Here is an 18,428-nt window from a genome sequence, read left to right as displayed (position 1 = left end):
TCTGAGCTTGAACGACTGCTCTATAACAGACCTACAGTAAGTACTGCAATTCTTGTTTTTATTAAAGAAACACTTTTGGAAAGTAACTGAATTGAAAGTGAAACATGATAATCCATGTTGTTGCAGTTCAGATTTTGAATATATTTTCTGAAATGTTATGATACAATGATGTATTAATTCAGCCTTGTTTTTAGAGAAACAATTAACCAACTATTGAAAAGAATAAGTCACATGTGGATTATAATGGAACAACGTGCACCAGCTTATCCCCCCAGCACAGACCGTCAATTCAGGATCGCATTTGGGGCAGTCTCGGGAAGACATTATCAGGACTACCATCCAGTCTACCTGCCGCAGGGACAACCTGCTCCAAGATATACACCCCAAGATAACTCACATCAGGGGCATCTTCCAAATGAACCATATCAAGTCTTCACAGGGCCTCCCCCCGCACCTCTGGATTGATGCACCCCCCCGAGTACCAAAATGAATTTGCCAGTGAAACAGAAGAGAACTTTTCAGACAAAGTCATAAGAAGAGGTAAGTCAATCTCTTTTAACCTGATGGATAAGCAATACTTGGTGTAGCTAAAATCAGGAAGCAATGTAATCTATAGTTAAAATTTTAATTATAAGTGTATAAAATCATCCAAAAACCATAAATGTTTGTAGATCTAGAAATGATTTATACTTGTGTATAGAAATCTAAATGCATCTTGAAATTACTGATAAGTTCATGTGTTGTGTCAGGATGATTATTTTGATTGCTTGTAGGATTGACTTGACTTGAATTTGTTATGCATACTAAGATATCAGGTGTGAAGCCCAAACTTATTGGAAGGAAATGTTTGGAATTTCTTCTGTGACATTTTCTGGTATTGACAGGAAAGTGTTATTGATGATGATTCTAATGATAAGAACGTCAGAATGATCTAAAAGAAATTAAATTGGAAATAAGAAATTACCATTGTATATCATAATATCATACCGTGCATTGATTATAGACCGATTTCAGTTCTTTTTAGCTTTAGTCACAACATTCCCAAAATCCACAAGTTAAAAATGAACTTCCACTCCTGCTTTTCCTCAGAGACATCTTAATTTCCACGTCCTATTGTGTGTAAGGATGACCACCACGGACTCAAACACTCTGAGTATAGTTACTGGCCACACCACCTATTACCAAATCTGACTCAACAATATCAAGTTGCGGAGTCCATGGAATAGTCTTTTTATTACTTCAGAATCATGCTTGAGGGTAAAGATCATTCCAGGCTCATTTTCCTACCAAGTAATTGTCTGCTATAATATTTAGTCCCTGAATCTCATCTTTGACGCTTGAGGAAGTCTTTGTCACGTTTCATCTCCTCCTCAACTGATTTTGCCTCATTTCCCCAATACCTCCACCTCTACTCAACCTTCACAAGGCTCATCTCATGAATGAGAGTCACCTTTTATTTCCACTATCCCTCCTCCTCCAACTCTTCAGCACTTAACAGCCTTTCAGTGCCCCACTTCTCCTCAGCATTGTTAATTATTCCCTACAATCGGGCATTGTTTGCTTCTCCTTTGGAAGTATATTCCACTGTTGAATAAAGAACCTTTTACTGCTCCATCCTTTCCAAATGCCAGACCATATCCAAACTACCTTTCCTTGTCCTTCTCCTTAATGCAATACCACTCAGCTCTGAGCTCATCTCCCCCAAATTCTCTCATCATTAACAGCTTCCTCGTCACATAACAAATAAATAACTATATGACATAATAAAGATCCAAGGGCATACAAGACTATAGAAGAAGGAGTAGGCCATTTGGCTCCTTGTGCTTGCTCCACCATTCAATAAAACCTGCTAATCTTTTACCTCGGCACCACTTTCCTGCACCAAACCCTTACACCTTGATTCTCTTAATGTCCAAAATGTATTAACCTGCCTTGAATATATTCAGTGGCTCTACATTTACAGTCCTCTTGGAATGAGAATTCCAAAGATTCATTACAGTGTCATTTAAGTCTTGATAGCCAACCTCCTTAATTTGAGACAGTGATCCCTAATTCTAGGTTCCCCGTCAAGGGAGCTTTTCATCCCTGCTTCTACTCCCTGAGTGTTGCCTGTTTCACCTTTCATTCTGTTAATCTCAAGAAGGAATAAACCCAATCTACTTAATCTCTCCTCACAGGATAATCCCCCTCCCCCCACCTGTCCTGAGAATCTTTGGATTCTCTCTGTCTTAAGTATATCTTTCCCTACGTGGGAGAACAGACCTGTAAACAATATTCCAGGTGCGGTCTCACAAAGGCCCTAAACAATTGGAAAAGGATATCTCTACTCTTGTACTCGTCCCCTTGTGATAAAGGCCAACGTACTATTTGCCCGTACCAGCACATTACCTCACTGTAATGTTTGTAGAAGGACACCCAAGTCCCTCTGAGCACCAGCATTTATCAATCTCTCTCCAATTAAAAAAAACACACATGATTTTCTTTTTTCTCTACCAAAGTAAATGACTTCACATTTTCCCCTCTATTCCTATCTGCCATGCCCTTGCCCATTCACTTAGCTTGTCTCTACCCCACTGACGTTTCTCTGCTTTATCCTCACGACCCACACAGTCAGCAAGCTTGGTACCATCAGAAAATATTGTACTTAGTCACCTCAGCCAAATCATTGATACATATTGTGGATAGTTGTGAACAGTTAAACATTGTGAACAGAAGAAAGACAAGGGAATAGGAACAATAGATCCCTATGCCCCTCAAGCCTGCCCCACCATTATATATAAAACTTGGTTGGTCACATTTGGAGTATTGTGTGCAGTTCTGGTCACCGCATTATAGAAAGGATGTGGAGGCTTTGGGGAGGGTGCAGAAGAGGTTCACCAGGTTGTTGCCTGTATTGAGAGTATTAGCTATAAGGAGAGATCGAACAAACTTGAATTATTTTCTCTGGAGCATTGGAGGCTGAGGGGCGACCTTATAGAAGTATATAAAATTATGAGAAGCATAAACAGGGTAGATAGAGGACATAGATTTAAGGTGAGAGGGGGAAATCTTAGAGGAGATTTAAGAGGCATAGAGAGTGGTAGGTGCTTGGAATGTGCTGACAGGGAAAGTGGTGGAAACAGATACAATTGCAACATTTAACAAGGATTTACACAGACACATGAACAGGCAGGGAATGGAGGGATATAGACCACGTGCAGGAAGATGGGATTAGTTTGGATTGGCATCATGGTTGGCACGGAAATCATGGACTGAGGGACCTCTTCTGGGCTGTATTGTTCTATGTTCTATGTCCTAAGACAAAGAAAGAGATATTAGGAGCCATGACCAAAAGCTTGGCAAGAGATGAATTTTAAACATTCGCAAAGGAGGAGAGATGGAAAATCAAATGATTCTAGGGACTAAAACTAGTTATGTGGAGAGATTGAAACAGACTGGCTTGTTTTCCCTGGAGTAAAGGAGGGCTGAGGGGTGACCTGATAGAAGCATATAATGAGAGCCGAGGATGTGGCTGATAGTCAAAATCTTTTCCCATTAGTCAGAAAGAAAAGGATATATGTTTAAAGTGAGATGGAAGTGTTTTAAAGGGGATCTGAGGGATAAGATTTTTACACAGAGTGTGCTTGATATCTGAAATGCCTTGCCAGAAGAGGTAGTGGAAACAGATTTAAGAGGTATTTAGACAAACATTTAAATAGACAAGGCATAGTAAGATATGGACCTAATGGGGGGAATTGGGATCAGTGTAGATTGGGATTAAGCAAGGATATTGGTGAAAGCCTAAGGCCTGTTTCTGTGCTGTACGACTCCACAGCTCTATGACCCTGTGAAATTAGGCTGTGTGCTAAAGGTTTGAGTGTCAATTGTAGGGTTACAGTGGTGTCTGAATGAGGACAAGCAGAGCAGCAAGGAATTTTAGGTGATTGTAGGGCTTTAAAAGAAGGGTGAAACCATAGGAAAGCTGAATAGCAAGGGTGAAGTGTTCAAGGGAGGGCAAACGTACCCCAGTAACAGTCATCAGGAACAGTTGTTTGATGGATGAGCAGGAGATGGTGGAGGTAGAAGACTTAAAGTGAGCTGTAGTTTATGGAGGATGGAAGATCGGTGGCTTCCAGTGAGGGGTGTTGGAATAGCTGAGAGTTTGGAGGTGACACAGCCACGTCAGAAGATCTTAGTGGCTGGTGGACTGTTGTTGGAACAAACGCAGACTGTACGGAAGTGAAAGGAAGTTGCCTTGTGAAGGAGGAAGTGGGGTTAGAAGTTCAGCCATGGGTTGAATGAAGCGGCAAGATTGTAAGTTGTCCAATTCATCTTCAGAGGCGGAGAATGTAAACATTGGCAATGGTGTGAAGCTCATGACGGGAACCAAAGGCAAAGAGCTAGTCTTCCCAAAGCTAAATGGAGGGGAGTCCAACAGTCATACAAACATTCCAATAGCTCAGAGCTGGTAGAGAGATTATGAGAGGTGTTGAGGGATAGAACTGAATTTCATCAACTCACTACATATAGATGTCGATACCATGTAGACAAATTACTTCACCAACAGATTCCAGCAATAACAGCAGAGGGTCAGGAGGAGAAGCTACTGATGGAAAAAGTCCTGATATGATTAGATTAGACTTGGAAAAAACTTAGTGCAATCCCACTGAGCTGGAAAACAGAGCAGAGTTATTGGAGAAAGGTAATGTTTGCCAGGAAATGGAGAATGCTTGATGAGAGAGCAGTTGCGGAATGTAAGATGAATCTAAACACCTTACAAAAACACAGATATCTTCAAAGAGTTTTTACTCATCCCAAAAAATACTGATAGAAAATATCATTTAATCTTTCCACAGCTTTCATTAGAAAGGTGTTTCTCACATTACTGGTTCAATTGTTGATGACCCTAGCAATAATCTGCATGTTTCTTTATTGGTAAGTATCTTTCTTACTCACAAAGATGTCAACATGTGAGATAGTGCTGTATAGTAATCTGTACTGTGTTAAACTAGAAGAATTTTGTTATCCAGATTTTGATATCATGTTCCTCAATAGTGATAACTCCTCGTAAGAATCTTTTAAATCAACCTCTTTGTTGTTATGAAAGAGTCTTGTAATGACTGATGATAATTCAATAATTTTCTTTACGACAGAGAAGGAGGCCATTTTGTCCCAGAGTCTTTGCAACTCATCAGACCTCCACTTAACATCCAATAGCAATCACTATTATTGAATCCCTCACCAGCAACACACTGAGGGTCACAATTAACTGGAAACTTGATTGAGCCAGCCACAAAAATGCTGAGCTATAAGAATAGGTTCATGATGAGTGAGTCATCTCCTGACTTCCCAAAGCTGTTTGACCATCTATCACAAGTGCATTGAAATACTTGTCACCATCCAGGACAAGTTAGAGTGATTAATTAATGCACTAGCCATCTCATTAGTAACATTTCCTTCTTCCACTACTGGCACATTACAGCTGTAATGTGGACCATCTGTGACATGCATTGCAACAAGTCAGCAAGCCTTTTTTTATTCCATCTCCCAAACCCACAAACACTCGACCGACCTGACTCGTCAGTGCAGCAAGTGGGTTGGAATATCACCCCCTCCATTTCACACACCATCCCATAGAGATCTCTTATTGTTTCGTCATTGCCGTTGGGCCAAAGTCCTAAAACTTTCCATCTGGCAGCACTATGGGAAAACATCATGGGCCACTCAAGAAGCCATTCCTCATCAGCTGCTCAAGGGAAACTGGAGATGGATTGAAAGAGCAGGCCTTCACATCCATGTGATGAAATAAGAGAAGAACCAAAACTATCATTTTCAGTTTCTCTGCTCTCCGAACCCACAGGAAATTAGGCTGCCAACCCCTGATAGTCCTGTTGTATACAAATTTGGAAGAGCTGCAGATTTTCTGCCTTCTGTTGCTGACAAAGCCATTGCAGGGATCAGTGTTTGGTGGACACGTCTGTAGCAGAAGGCCATTAAAGCCAATCCATACAAATGTAAAAATTGTCTCAAGACAAAACTGTCACAGTTCAAAAATTAACTCTTCATCTGACAATAGTGTCCCCTATGGCAGGCACAGTAGTGTAGCGGTTAGCGTAACGCTTTTACAGCGCCAGCTATCCAGGTTCAATTCTGGCCACTGTCTTGTAAGGAGTTTGTACGTTCTCCCTGTGTCTGTGTGGTTTCCTCTGGGCGCTCTGGTTTTCCTCCCATGTTCCAAAGACGTACAGGTAGGGGCATGCTATGTTGGGCGCCGGAAGCGTGGCGACACTTGCAGGCTGCCCCCAGAACACTCTATTGCAAAAGACACATTTCACTGTGGTGTTTGATTGTACATGTGACTAATAAAGATATCCAAAGCCACAGCTTCTTAACAGCTTGAATGGCTGAGTCATAAGGACTGAACAAAAACACCCAGGTTTGATTGCAGTTCTCTGCTGGACTTACCTGGAGAGGAGAGTGTATTCAAAATTAGACTGCGACAGTTGTATTTCAAAGTGTGAGTAGTCAATTTATGGAATGAAAACAGAAATGCTGGAGCTCAGCGGGCCAGGAAGCTTTCTATGAGAAAGGAGTCAATGTTTGAGGTCAAGGACCTTTCTTCAGCAGCTGCTTCCTTTCCATATATAGAAACAATCTACCGTTGTATCCCTTCATTGAAAGGAAAATGATTCCTCATATATATTTTTCCTTGTATTTCTTTGTGACAAAGAAGGTGGCCATTTGACCTGTTGAGTCTCTGTTGGTTCTAAAGGCAATCCCATTAATCCCACTTCCCTGCAGCACCCATGAACCACCCCATCGATCTCCCATCACTCACCTACCCCAGAGGCAATTACAGTAACCAATTAACCTACCAGCACATTTTGGGAATTATATAATTTGTTAGAAAATAACATTCTGATGTACAAAGTATGAGTAAAAAAGAAACAAAATCACTAAATGTACTTTTAAATAACTATAAATGTTAAACAAACTTAAGCTGCAAATAATTGAAACAGGAACTTAGCTTCTCTATCCTTCATCTTCAGAGCTCTACAATCCCCACTGCGGTAAATGAATTCATGGGTACTAAATCTCGAACAGCATAGGATGCGATTAGACCAATTGCCCAGCGTAAACACTGGGGAATCTCATCATTGATTAGTTCCACAGTCCGATTTCCAGTTCTGTGCAGAATGGCTGGGCACTACCCAGTAGAATCCAAGCCATTCATAGATATAAATATCACACATCACACTAATTTAACCCTATTCCTATTACTCAGTCTGTTTAAGTTTATATGGTGATATCAAACCAAAGACCTTTTCATTCTACTTAGTGAGTTAGCTCTGAGGAATGCTTATCAGTGTTGGTGACTTGCCACAGTAGAGTTCCGCCTTGTCAGGGATTTATGATTTCATGGTGACAGTTGTGGGTAGGGAGGAAGGTTGTCAAAGGTTGTCAGGATATAGACCAGTTGGAAACATGAGGAGATAAATGGAAGGTGGAGTTTAATCTGGACCAAGTGTGAGGTGTTGCACTTTGGCAGTTCAAATATAAGAGTAATAAATAAGAATATAAAATACAGAGTAAATGGCAGGGCCCTTAGGAGCACTGATGTATTGAGGGATCTTGGGATGCAAGTCCATGAGTCCCTGAAAAGTGGCAAGACAAGCAGATAGGGTGATAAAGAAGGCAGACAGCATACTTTGCCTTCATCAGTTGGTGTGTTGAATATAAACGGCAGGGAGTCATGTTGCAGCTATATACAACTTTATTTGGGCCATATTTGGAGTATTGTATGCAGTTTTGGTCACTCCATTACAGAAGGATATGGAGGCTTTGGAGAGAGTGCGGAAGAGGTTCACCAGGATGTTGCCTGGATTAGAGGGTATTAACTATATGGAGAAGTTGGACAAACTTGGATTGTTTCTTCTGGAGCTTCGGAGGCTGAGGGGCAACCTGATAGAAGTATGTAAAATAATGGAGGCATAGATAGGGTAGATAGTCAAAATCTTTATCCCAGGGTGGAAATGTCAAACACTATAGGGCATAGACTTAAGGTGAGAGGGGGAATGTTTAAAGGAGATTTACAAGGCAAGTTCTTTTATACAGAGTGGCTGGAACGTGTTGCCAGGGGTAGTGGTGGAAGCAGATACAGTAGCAACATTTAAGAGGCATTTAGACAGACACAGGGACAGGCAGGGAATGGAGGGATATAGACCATGCCCAGGCAGATGCGTAGTTTTAAGTCGGCTACATGGACAGCACAAACATTGTGAGCCAAAGGGCCTGTTCCTGTGCTGTACTGTTCTATGTGCTTCTACTTCAGGATAGCTTGCTCTTTCCCTAAATCATGAGTATTTCATCAACATTAACTTAATGTCTCTGAACACCCATAATAATCCTGATCATTGTACAGTAACAAAAAAACCAAAGAACCTTAACTCTTTCACTTTTATTCCTTGAAATTAACCAAGTAGTCTTCACTCCTTGCCTGTGATATACCATATAGTTAATAAACTAGGAGTTATAGATACATTAGACTTGCCACATTGTCTTAGACCAACCAATTTGGATTTTCATAGAGTTATACAGCATAGAAACAGGCCATTCAGCCCACCACATCCATGCCAACCAGTGGGCACCCATCCTTATTAACATTTACATCACTCATCTTCCACAGAATCTGCAGATATAATTGATTGAATTAATCCTTTTTTGTTCATTATTAAAATTGACAAGTATTTTTCTAACTAAATAATTCTTAAATATTTGAGCGTGCATGCATTTAGAGGAAAGGACTAATTGTTGAAATAAATCATAACATTTACATAGGAAGTTTGGTTGTGTCACAATGATTCAGCATTACAAATAATGTCCAGCACCCTTGGGACATGAGTGGACCATAGAAAATGCCCCAGGAACCCTCGATGTAAACAAATGCCTAGGCTTGCCAGTTCACTCTGCACAAACCTTGTGGGCTCCCACTGTGAACTGTCAGCTGCAAGTATCAATAAAAGAGATTGCCTTGTCTGGTTCCAAAGCAAGTCCCTTAAGTGGCCTCCCGCTGTGAAACTGGCAGCCTGCAGAACATTATCCTTGGTAAGCTAATTCAATCCTCTATTTACATTTTGTGTTTATTTATTTTTCACATAAATTCCTTAAGAGCAAATTTTTTTCCACATCTCAAATCTTGGGAAAAATTTTGCTACTGCAAAATGCTAATACAGCTTCCCTGATGGCCTCTCTGTAAACTAATGGTGCCAGATTCAAAACCTGCCAGACCACGAGAGTTGCCAGACCACAGAAGGTCAGACAGAGAGTTTCAACTCATTTTGAAATCAATAGCAATATGATTTTCTGAGATTAGTTTAAATAAGACCATCTGACAAGTTAACAACATTAAATAACTGTTCTACTGAACATTTTAAAGTCCGCATGCTTGTAGTCAACAGTTTTTTCAAGAATTTATACAAGTTTCAACCACATGCCCTGTGTATGTATGCGATACTAGAGTTGTATTCCCTTAGGGAAAATGTGATGGTCTTTCTGAGATGTCAGGGTTGGTGAATCTCCATCTGCAGATGCTCCCTTTGCTTTTGGATAATAATTCACCATTTTTAATGGTAGCTTGCATTTGGAGAACAACTGTCTTACGTCACACTTTCCTTGAGGATATTTCATATATGTTTCCTTTGGTCTGGTATAGTCATAAGCTCTCCTCTTCTATAAACTTGCTTTCTCTGTCATTAGATGCACCCTTCTCTGTAGTTTATAGCAAGATCTTTCTACGTGGATTGGATAAATAACTCCTGTACCATTTGCTACAAAAAAAACTGCTGAAAGATATAGATCTAAACTAAGGAGTGAAGATTAAGGAATGCTGCATTAACATATCTGCAATTTCCAGCCAATCCATCCCAGTACTCTTGACCAATGACAACTGTTAAAAAAGTTCATCCCTCTCTTGTGCCTCATAAAGCCCCAGTTACAAAGCACCAGCTTCTGATATGGCTGGTCGTTCACCTGCCTCCCTAGTTTTTGCAGGGTACTTGCTAAGAAATCTCACAATATAATTCATAGAACAGATTTGTTCCCCATAGCAAGCAGTTATTGAGCTGTGGTCTTTGTGGCTTGCTTTCTATTCCTGGTGAGGAAATCTTGTTTGTATGAATCTTTTGTGCTGTTATTTGCATTAGCTTTTCTCATCCTGCATTTAGTTTGATGGCTGGCAACTTGACTTCAAAGCCTAAGCTATTTGTCATTAGTCCGAATACTGAGGGTTCTAGCTGCAGTCCAGTAACTTGAGCACAGAAATCTCTCTTGGATCTTTTGCCTCTTGGACAAATATTCAAACTGAACACCTGTCTGCTGTCTCATGTGGACGTAAATGATCCACCTGGCACTATCTTGAAGAAGAGCAGGAAGGTTATCCCAGTATCTTTTGTCAATATTTGCCTCTTTGGTAGCTGGTGTGGACACCCTGTGCTGAAAGAATTCATGCACAGAGGTGTCTTTCCACATCTCAGACTTGTCACAAAGCAAGTCATTCTTGACCCCGAGGCACTGGCCTAAGAAGAAGTAGAAGCTTGTTTGAAAAGAGCATGTAGCATATTCCCTACATTAAGACAGAGATTCCACTTCAAAAGACCTTCCAAAGTACAAGAACACTGGGACATTCTAAAAGGGGTGTAATATGTGTTATATGAAGGCAAGCCTTTCTTTCATTGTGTTTGTGATTCATGTTAGACAAGGGGATGATTAAACCATGATTTCTGCAGCAGGGCAGATATCAAGGGCTCTAGGGTGGAAGTATCACAGCCTGCCCAGCAGCTGTGGAACTGCATCTAGCTAAAGACCTTCAGGAGAAATTCTACTATCATCACTGAAATGTATGGCGATGAACTTGCAGAGAGAAAGCACATCATTTTTAGAACACTGGAGCCTTTTCTGTTTTGACAGTTTTTTCTCTGGCTTCCCTTCTTCACTTCGCAACCTGTATAAAAATATACACACATCAGGATTTATGCATGCGTTTTATTTCTTTAAATTTCTCATGGGCTCATTATTTCAAGCGATCACTTTTTCCCATTTAGCCATTTTGTTCTTCATTAAATAATTTACCATTTACTCTAGACCTCTAGTATGTCATACCCATACATCACAGAAAATAGTTCTTGCCGATCAAATGCATGTGTATTTCTGTGTGCATATATGGTGTATGCACAAGCATGTGTGTAGCCACATACATATTCGTGTCTCCTCAACTTTCCATTGTTCTTCATCTTTTTAAAGCTGGTTCCAATCAAGGCCCCCATACCTGAATCATTAACATGTCTGTTCTATCTACAGCTACTCTCTTACCTCTCTTTTTTCATTTTGTCCCCAATTAAGAGATGGAGCTGGGACTACAGCAAATGTTTAATAAGTAATTTGCAGCATGTACTTCTCCAAAAATCTATAAACAATCCTTCAAATAAACATCATCTCACTTTATTTTCCAGGCCAGCCCTGAATTTATGGGTAACTAAAACTTACTGGTTTACATACGCCCTGTTGTAAGTATCTTTAAAGAAGCTCTTTTAATTTCTTGTTGCTTATGTTTGGTATCTCTAAGGTGTTTTTCTCTCTCTCTCTCTCTCTCTTTCTCTCCATTGCAGTCCTGCCATCTTCATTTTAATCATTACCTTGTCATGCTGTGATGGTGTACGGCGTAAAACTCCATGGAACTTTGTGCTTCTTTTATTATTTGTAAGTTATTAAATTGAATAGTTACTCATAATATTTCAGTTGTTGCCATTTCCCTGTGGTTTGTTATTAGTTCAGCTTGTTAACGCAGTTAGGCAATTGAGTCAGAAAGCTGGCTGACTGCACAATCCAGCTCCAACAGTTGGAAGGAGTTCCTTTGGGTGATTCCAGCCAAGTTCATCAGTTTAATGGACATCTGGTCAAACTCTTGTGGGACTGCAGGTGAAACTAGTCCGTACCTTCCATTGATAGTGGGTGCAGAACGAAAGAAATGATACACAAAAGGCTTAATTCTAGTAATGAAATGTATTCAGTTTCCCACTTTATAAGCACCATTTTGTCACATTTTTCATTTGACGTTTATTTGAGAGATGTACTTGAATCTGCATTCAAATCCAGCCATCTGGTGAACTGTCTCATCCAGTTCCTTGTATCTGCATCCCTGTCACAAAACTGCACACCCTGGGATTCACCTGCCAGGTTAAATGCCCATAAAGTTGGCTGGTGCAATGCCTCCACTGAATTGATTTCAATTTTATATAAGCAAGATCCATGATATTTAATCCTTTTCACCCATAGACCATCCTGGAAGGATTGATGTTGGGAGCAGTTTCAGTGTAAGTCTTTAATTTTGCTTGAAACATCTTTTGTATTCAATAAAGATTTGGATATAGTTTCAGTTTGAAACACTTAAATTATGACTCTTGTCTCTGTTGCTTCTCAGTTTCTATGATGCTGATGCAGTGATGTGGGCTGTTGGTGCTACTGCATTTGTATCATTTGGACTGACACTATTTGCCCTGCAAACTAAGGTACAGTTTACAATCCTGCACCAGGCTTTTGTTGTGCTCAGTTGCTCATTGCTGAAATCTGAATGGTTGAACTTGTTTTGTTTTCAGTGGGATTTGACCAAGGGACGTGGAATTTGTTCGTGATACTACTGGTGTTATTAGCATTTGGAATTTTGTGTGCCATAATACAATCATATGTAAGTCCTTTTTTATACCCAGTGTTTTTATTCATTATATTGATGAGGGACCTGCTTGCAAGGCCAACATTTATTGTCTGTCTCTGTTTGCTCTTGATGCAGGCGACTGTGAGCCAACTTAAATGGCTGCAGTCTTTTCATGGTTTAATTACAAACACGAAGTGCTATATTTGATCATTTCTTCTAGAAAGATAAAACAAATGCGATTTCATTTTGGCTCACCTTAACCACTAATGTTTATGTCCAGGAGGAATCTAGAGATCTTGATTAAGGAAAGCATTTCCTTTTGGTCCATGCTAATGTGACATTATCCAGTTATGCTATCAGCAGGGACCAATTATGTACCAATATTATATCAACGGAAACATACTAGCCAACCATGTTGGAATTGCACCTATTTTACAATAGACTTGCCCAATTAATCTTTAATTCCTTTGCATTATTACAAGCCTATTTTCTTTCCCTGTTCTAACTTAAATTATGTTTTATCTCTGCCTGCTTCCATTCCATTCAGGACCTTCACCACATGACCTTGCATTGTGCCAAAGATTTTGGCAACGCGTAGTTTATAAAGCATTGGAATTTGGCCAATTATCTCCAAAATACCACAGCAAAAATTATGAAAAAATAATTCAACAAGGATAATGGAAATAGGCTCATAAACCATGGAACTGTAGGGGGAATTTTATGTTAACCACTGCTATAAAATTTAGACTTCTAAAATACTGAGAATAATGTGGATCTCAGCAGGAATTTTGATTATGAGAGAAATGAGAGAAAACTGAATGTACAGGATAAAAATGGTTAAACATAAAATTAATATGCAAGTTAATGAGTCACTTTGCCAAGTCACTCTCCAAACACAAGAGTATTGCCAACTAGGAGCACAGGTCAGGAGCTTGAGCACAAAGTTCACTAGATCCCTCCCACAGACTGTGTATCACCCATTGCAAATTAGTGGAGCCTGTTACTCTCTGCAAATAAATTGCCATTATTCATTTAGTGGTGCAAAACTCTAAGCTGGAATTGCAAAGCTGCAAAAATTAGCCCTTTGAAGGCACCCCTACTCTCCCCACTACTTCCTAGTGCGCAGTATCTATGACCAAAAACTAAGGTGTAAATATTATATGAATTTGAATTGTTTCTTTTCCCTACAGTGGCTCCAGATAGTTTATGCCTCATTAGGAACACTGGTCTTTTCTGTTGTAATTATATCTAAGACTTTGTCTCTTCAGCTTACAGTTTAGAGTTTGTAGCTTTTCCACACAACTGCGTAAAACAAATGTGGCTTTTGAACAGCTTCACCCAGTAAAATAGCTCCATTGTATTGAGAAAGTTGTAGCTAAGACATTGTGCTGTGAACACAGTTGCCTTTGCCTTCTTCTTCTTGGCCATATTCTGGCTGTCTAATTCTTATTTTTAAATGCTCCTGTTTGCTTCCTTATGGTTTTCCTCTCCATAGTGTCAGTTCTGATGCAAGGTCATTGACCTGAAACTTTGGCTCTATTTCTCTCTCCAGTGCTGCTGCATGACCTGCTGAATAATGGCAGCATTTTTCTGCTTTTCAGATTTCCAGCATCTGCAATATTTTGCTTTTACATTTAAAGCTTCTTTATCCTACTTTCTTTTGGGATTGATTACTAAAGAAACATAATCCTGAATGATTTTAGTTTACAGCTTGAACTTGAAATATACTTCCTTTGTATGTTCAGCAATATGATTTAAATATATACTATTGTCCTTCACTGCATTTTCTTATCTTTGTGCGGTATCAATGAACAGTGTCTATAACTCTTGTTGAATTGATGCAAATACCACCCCGGTCATGGCCTGAGGTTTCTCCACTTCTTCCTCGAATGGACATCCAACCAGTCCCCTTCACCACTGCCCTCCTCCACCTGTTTGAACATCCCCACATCATATGACTTCTTACCTCCTCCTTCACGTCCTGACCTGTGCAAGCACAAGCTATGCCTGTCTCACTGTGGAACAGTCTCTGTTTCGGTCCCACTCATGCTCCCTACCTCGGCTCTTATCGCAATGTTGGTTTATTGGTTTATTATTGTCACATGTACTGAGCAGCACAGTAGTGTAGCAGTTAGTGTGACGCTATTACAGCGCCAGTAATCGGGTTCAATTCCCATCGCTGTCTGTAAGGAGTTTGTACAATCTCTCCGTGTCTGCATGGGTTTCCTCCCACATTTCGAAGACGTACGGGTAGGTTAACATGGGTTTAAATGGGTGACGCGGACTCCTTGAGCCGTAAGGGCCTGTTACCGTGCTGTATAAATAAAATAAAGTTTAGAGAGATACAGTGAAAAGCTTATGTTTGATGCCAGCCAGACAGATCATGCCATACATAAATACATCAAGGTAGTAAAAAAAAATACAGAATATAGTGTTACAGTTATGTGAAGGCAAATATCACGTATACCTTCTTCACTACCTCATCCAACTGTGCTACCACCTTCAGGAATACTTGGACTTGGTACACCAAGGTCCTTCAGTCCTTAATATTCTACTATTCCATTTTGTATGTCCTACCCTCATTAGTCCTCCCAGAGTGCTTCCCCTTGCACTTATCAGGTTTAAATTCCATCTGTCATTGCTCTGCCCACCTTACCAAATGATCGACATTATTCTGTAGCCTGCGACTGCTCTCCTCACTAACAACACCACCACCAATGTTCGTGTCATCTGCAAATCATATCTCCTGCATCACATCCGAATCATTAACCCTGCAAACAGTAAGGTCTCCCAGTGCCAGTCTCTGTGCTACACTGCTGATCACAGGCTTTCAGTCATAAAAAACAACCCTCTAACGTCTCCCTGATATCTATTACTGAGTCAATTTTTGGATCCAATTTGGCAACTTCCCTTGGATCCTGTGAGCTCTAACCTTTAGATCAGCTTTCAAAGGCCTTCTTGAAGTCCACGTAGACCACATCAACTGCAACTGGCCCTCACCAATACATTTAGCTACCTCTTCAAAAATTCAATCCAATTGGTTAGACAGGATCCTCCCCCTAACAAAGTCATGCTGACTACTTTTGTTTAACCTGCCTTTCCAAGTATGGATTAATCCTGTCTCTCAGAACTTTTTCCAGTAATCTTCCCTGCCATTAGACTCACTGACCTATAATTACTGACTTACCTCTGCTGCCCTTCTTGAATAAAAAGTACCACATTTGCTGTCCTTCAGTTATCTGGACCACTTCTGTGGCAGCAAAGATTTAAATATCTGACAGAGCCATGGTAATCACCTCCCTTGCCTCCCATAGTAGCCCAGGATACATCACATCAGGCCCCGGGGATTTACCCACCTTAAAGCCTCCTACCTACCCCCTTTGTAACGACTACCCTGCTCTACAATTTGACCCCCTACCTAAATTCTCCATGTACAATGTCCTTAATCCTTAGTGAACACAAATGAGAAATATCATTGATGTACAGATGGATCTGTGATGTACAGAGAGATCTTGGGGGCCAAGTCCATACCTCCATGAAAGTGGTCACACAAGTTGGTAGGGTGGTAAAGAAGGCATATGGCATGCTTGCCTTTATTGGTCGAGTTCAAGAGTCAGGAAGTTATGTTGCAACTTTATAGAACTCTGGTTAGGCTGCATCTGGAGTATTGCATTCAATTCTAGTTGCCCCATTATAGGAAGGATGTGGAGGCTTTGGAGAGGATGCAGAAGCAATTTACCAGGGTGCTGCCTGGATTAGAGGGCATGTGCTATAAGGAGAGGTGGGACAAACTAGGATTGTGTTGACTCTGGGGAAAAAGATATCGGCTTCCTACTCTATCTATGCCTCTCATAATTTAATCAACTTCTATCAGTCTCCCCTCAGCCTCCACCACTCCAGAAAAAACAATCCTAGTTTAATACTAGAGGGCATGCATTTAAGGTGAAAAAGGGAAATTTCAAAGGAGATGAGCGGGGCAGATTGTTTACACAGACAGTGGTGGGTGCCTGTAATGCGCTGCAAGGGGTGGTGGGGGGAGGCATATATAATAGAGGCATTTAAGATAGGCACATGAATATGCAGAGAATGGAGGCACATGGACCATGGGGAGGCAGAGAGATTAGTTTAGTTAGGCGTCATTAGCTTAATTAGTTCAACACAACATCATAAATTGAAGGGCAAGTTCCTGTGCTGTACTATTCTATGTTCTCTGTTCTATCCTCCTATTCCTATACTCACTAGCACATGGCACCAGAAGTAATCCAGAGATTACAGTTTTAAAACTCCTGCTTCTTAATCTGCAATCTAGCTCATTAAATTCATGTTTAGGATCTCTTTCCTCTTTTTAGTTTCAATGTGGAGAACCTTTGGCTATTTTACCCTTTCCCTCTGGAATGTTCTGCAACCATGCTGCTGAAACACCTGTCTTTTGCTTTTACTTTTGAATGTCCTATCATTATTGCCCTTAGACTCCTCCCTCCCCGTGTGCAGCTGAGCCACCTGTAGATCCTGGCTCTGGCTGGATTTCTCAGTGATGCATTAATCTCCGACATTTTTCCAACGCAGAGAAATAGTTTTTGTGTTGGATACATTCTGAGCTTTCCTAAGAATAACATTGCTGTTTGTGGGACTTGTCATGCACTATATTTCTTACAATACAACATTGATTATACATCAAGAGTACTTCACTTGCCTGCAAAGTCCTTCAGGTCACCCTTCTCTTATAACATTTCGAAAGACGTAGGAGGGTTAATTTACTACAGAGGGTTTCTGTGAAGGGGAATCTCCAATGAATTTATTTTAATCCATCATTTACAACATGTTGAACTACAAATATAATACATCTTGTATTTTATTTTTAGTACCTGGTGATTGACATACAATTAATGCTGGGAGGAAAGCACAGATACAGTCTCAACCCTGAGGAATACATTTTTGCAGCTCTGAATCTTTATCTTGACATTATAAATATCTTCCTGTTCATACTTCAAATCATCGGTCTGAGTCGTTAAGAAATAAAAGAATGAATTACGCAAATAGATGTAACTATTGATCATTAATGCATTCTTGTAGAAACCTTTTTTCTTTCAACAAAAAAGGCTCAGTAAAATAATCAATGAGAAACATAACAACAAATATGTAAACTTAGAAACTAAATGCCATTATCTTTCTTATTAGATCAATATTAATAGATGTCTGTTTGAAATGTCAATTATGCAGCACAAGTTACCAAATGGCTTGTGGACTTGGAAAGCTATTTCTCCAGAAAACAATTTAAAAAAGCAGACGGAAGGTCGTAACTCCTGCTATTTTAATACACTGTATTAGCATTTGTTTGTTCTATCATGTTTACTAATTAACAATATTACAAATTAGCCTTAAAATGTAACAGCTGCAAATCTGAAAAGTGCCTAAGTATGATCGTTTGTGAACTGTGAAAGGTTTGTGAAAGTGAATGTATTTTCCAAATAAAAAGTGCTTAATGCAAAAGTAGCAGATTCTTCCTCTTACATCAAGATCAATTCTTCAGATTAACTGCTCTGAATTATCATTTAAAATTGCTATTTATCAATTTTTAAAAATTGTTAATTTTTATACAATTTGATATATGTGATGAATTTACAGAAAAATAGCTTAGTGAATGGCCTTGTTGCAGTATTTTTTCAAAGTTTTGAACATGTTCTTTACTGATAGGTTAAGAGTCAAGCTGAGTTATCAGTTTTCAACACAGAGATTTAGAAAT

At 39.9% G+C, this 18,428-nt stretch overlaps 1 protein-coding gene across 1 annotated transcript; it reads left to right on the top strand.

Annotated features, from left to right (window-relative positions):
- Nucleotides 1-464: 464 nt before the first annotated feature.
- On the top strand, nucleotides 465-18,218 carry zgc:110410 (uncharacterized protein LOC553618 homolog). The gene is given in 10 exon segments (XM_052016200.1): nucleotides 465-540; nucleotides 4,836-4,914; nucleotides 11,487-11,540; nucleotides 11,643-11,733; nucleotides 12,310-12,347; nucleotides 12,455-12,542; nucleotides 12,630-12,672; nucleotides 12,675-12,718; nucleotides 13,876-13,923; nucleotides 17,548-18,218. Coding segments are annotated over 10 exon segments (711 nt in total). The 3' UTR covers nucleotides 17,698-18,218.
- The last annotated feature ends 210 nt before the right edge of the window (nucleotides 18,219-18,428 follow it).

Source organism: Pristis pectinata, chromosome 5 (genome assembly GCF_009764475.1).
Source record: "Pristis pectinata isolate sPriPec2 chromosome 5, sPriPec2.1.pri, whole genome shotgun sequence".
NCBI lineage: Eukaryota > Metazoa > Chordata > Chondrichthyes > Rhinopristiformes > Pristidae > Pristis > Pristis pectinata.
Note: the sequence above shows the minus strand (reverse complement) of the source record. Positions and strands in the feature narration are given on the sequence as shown.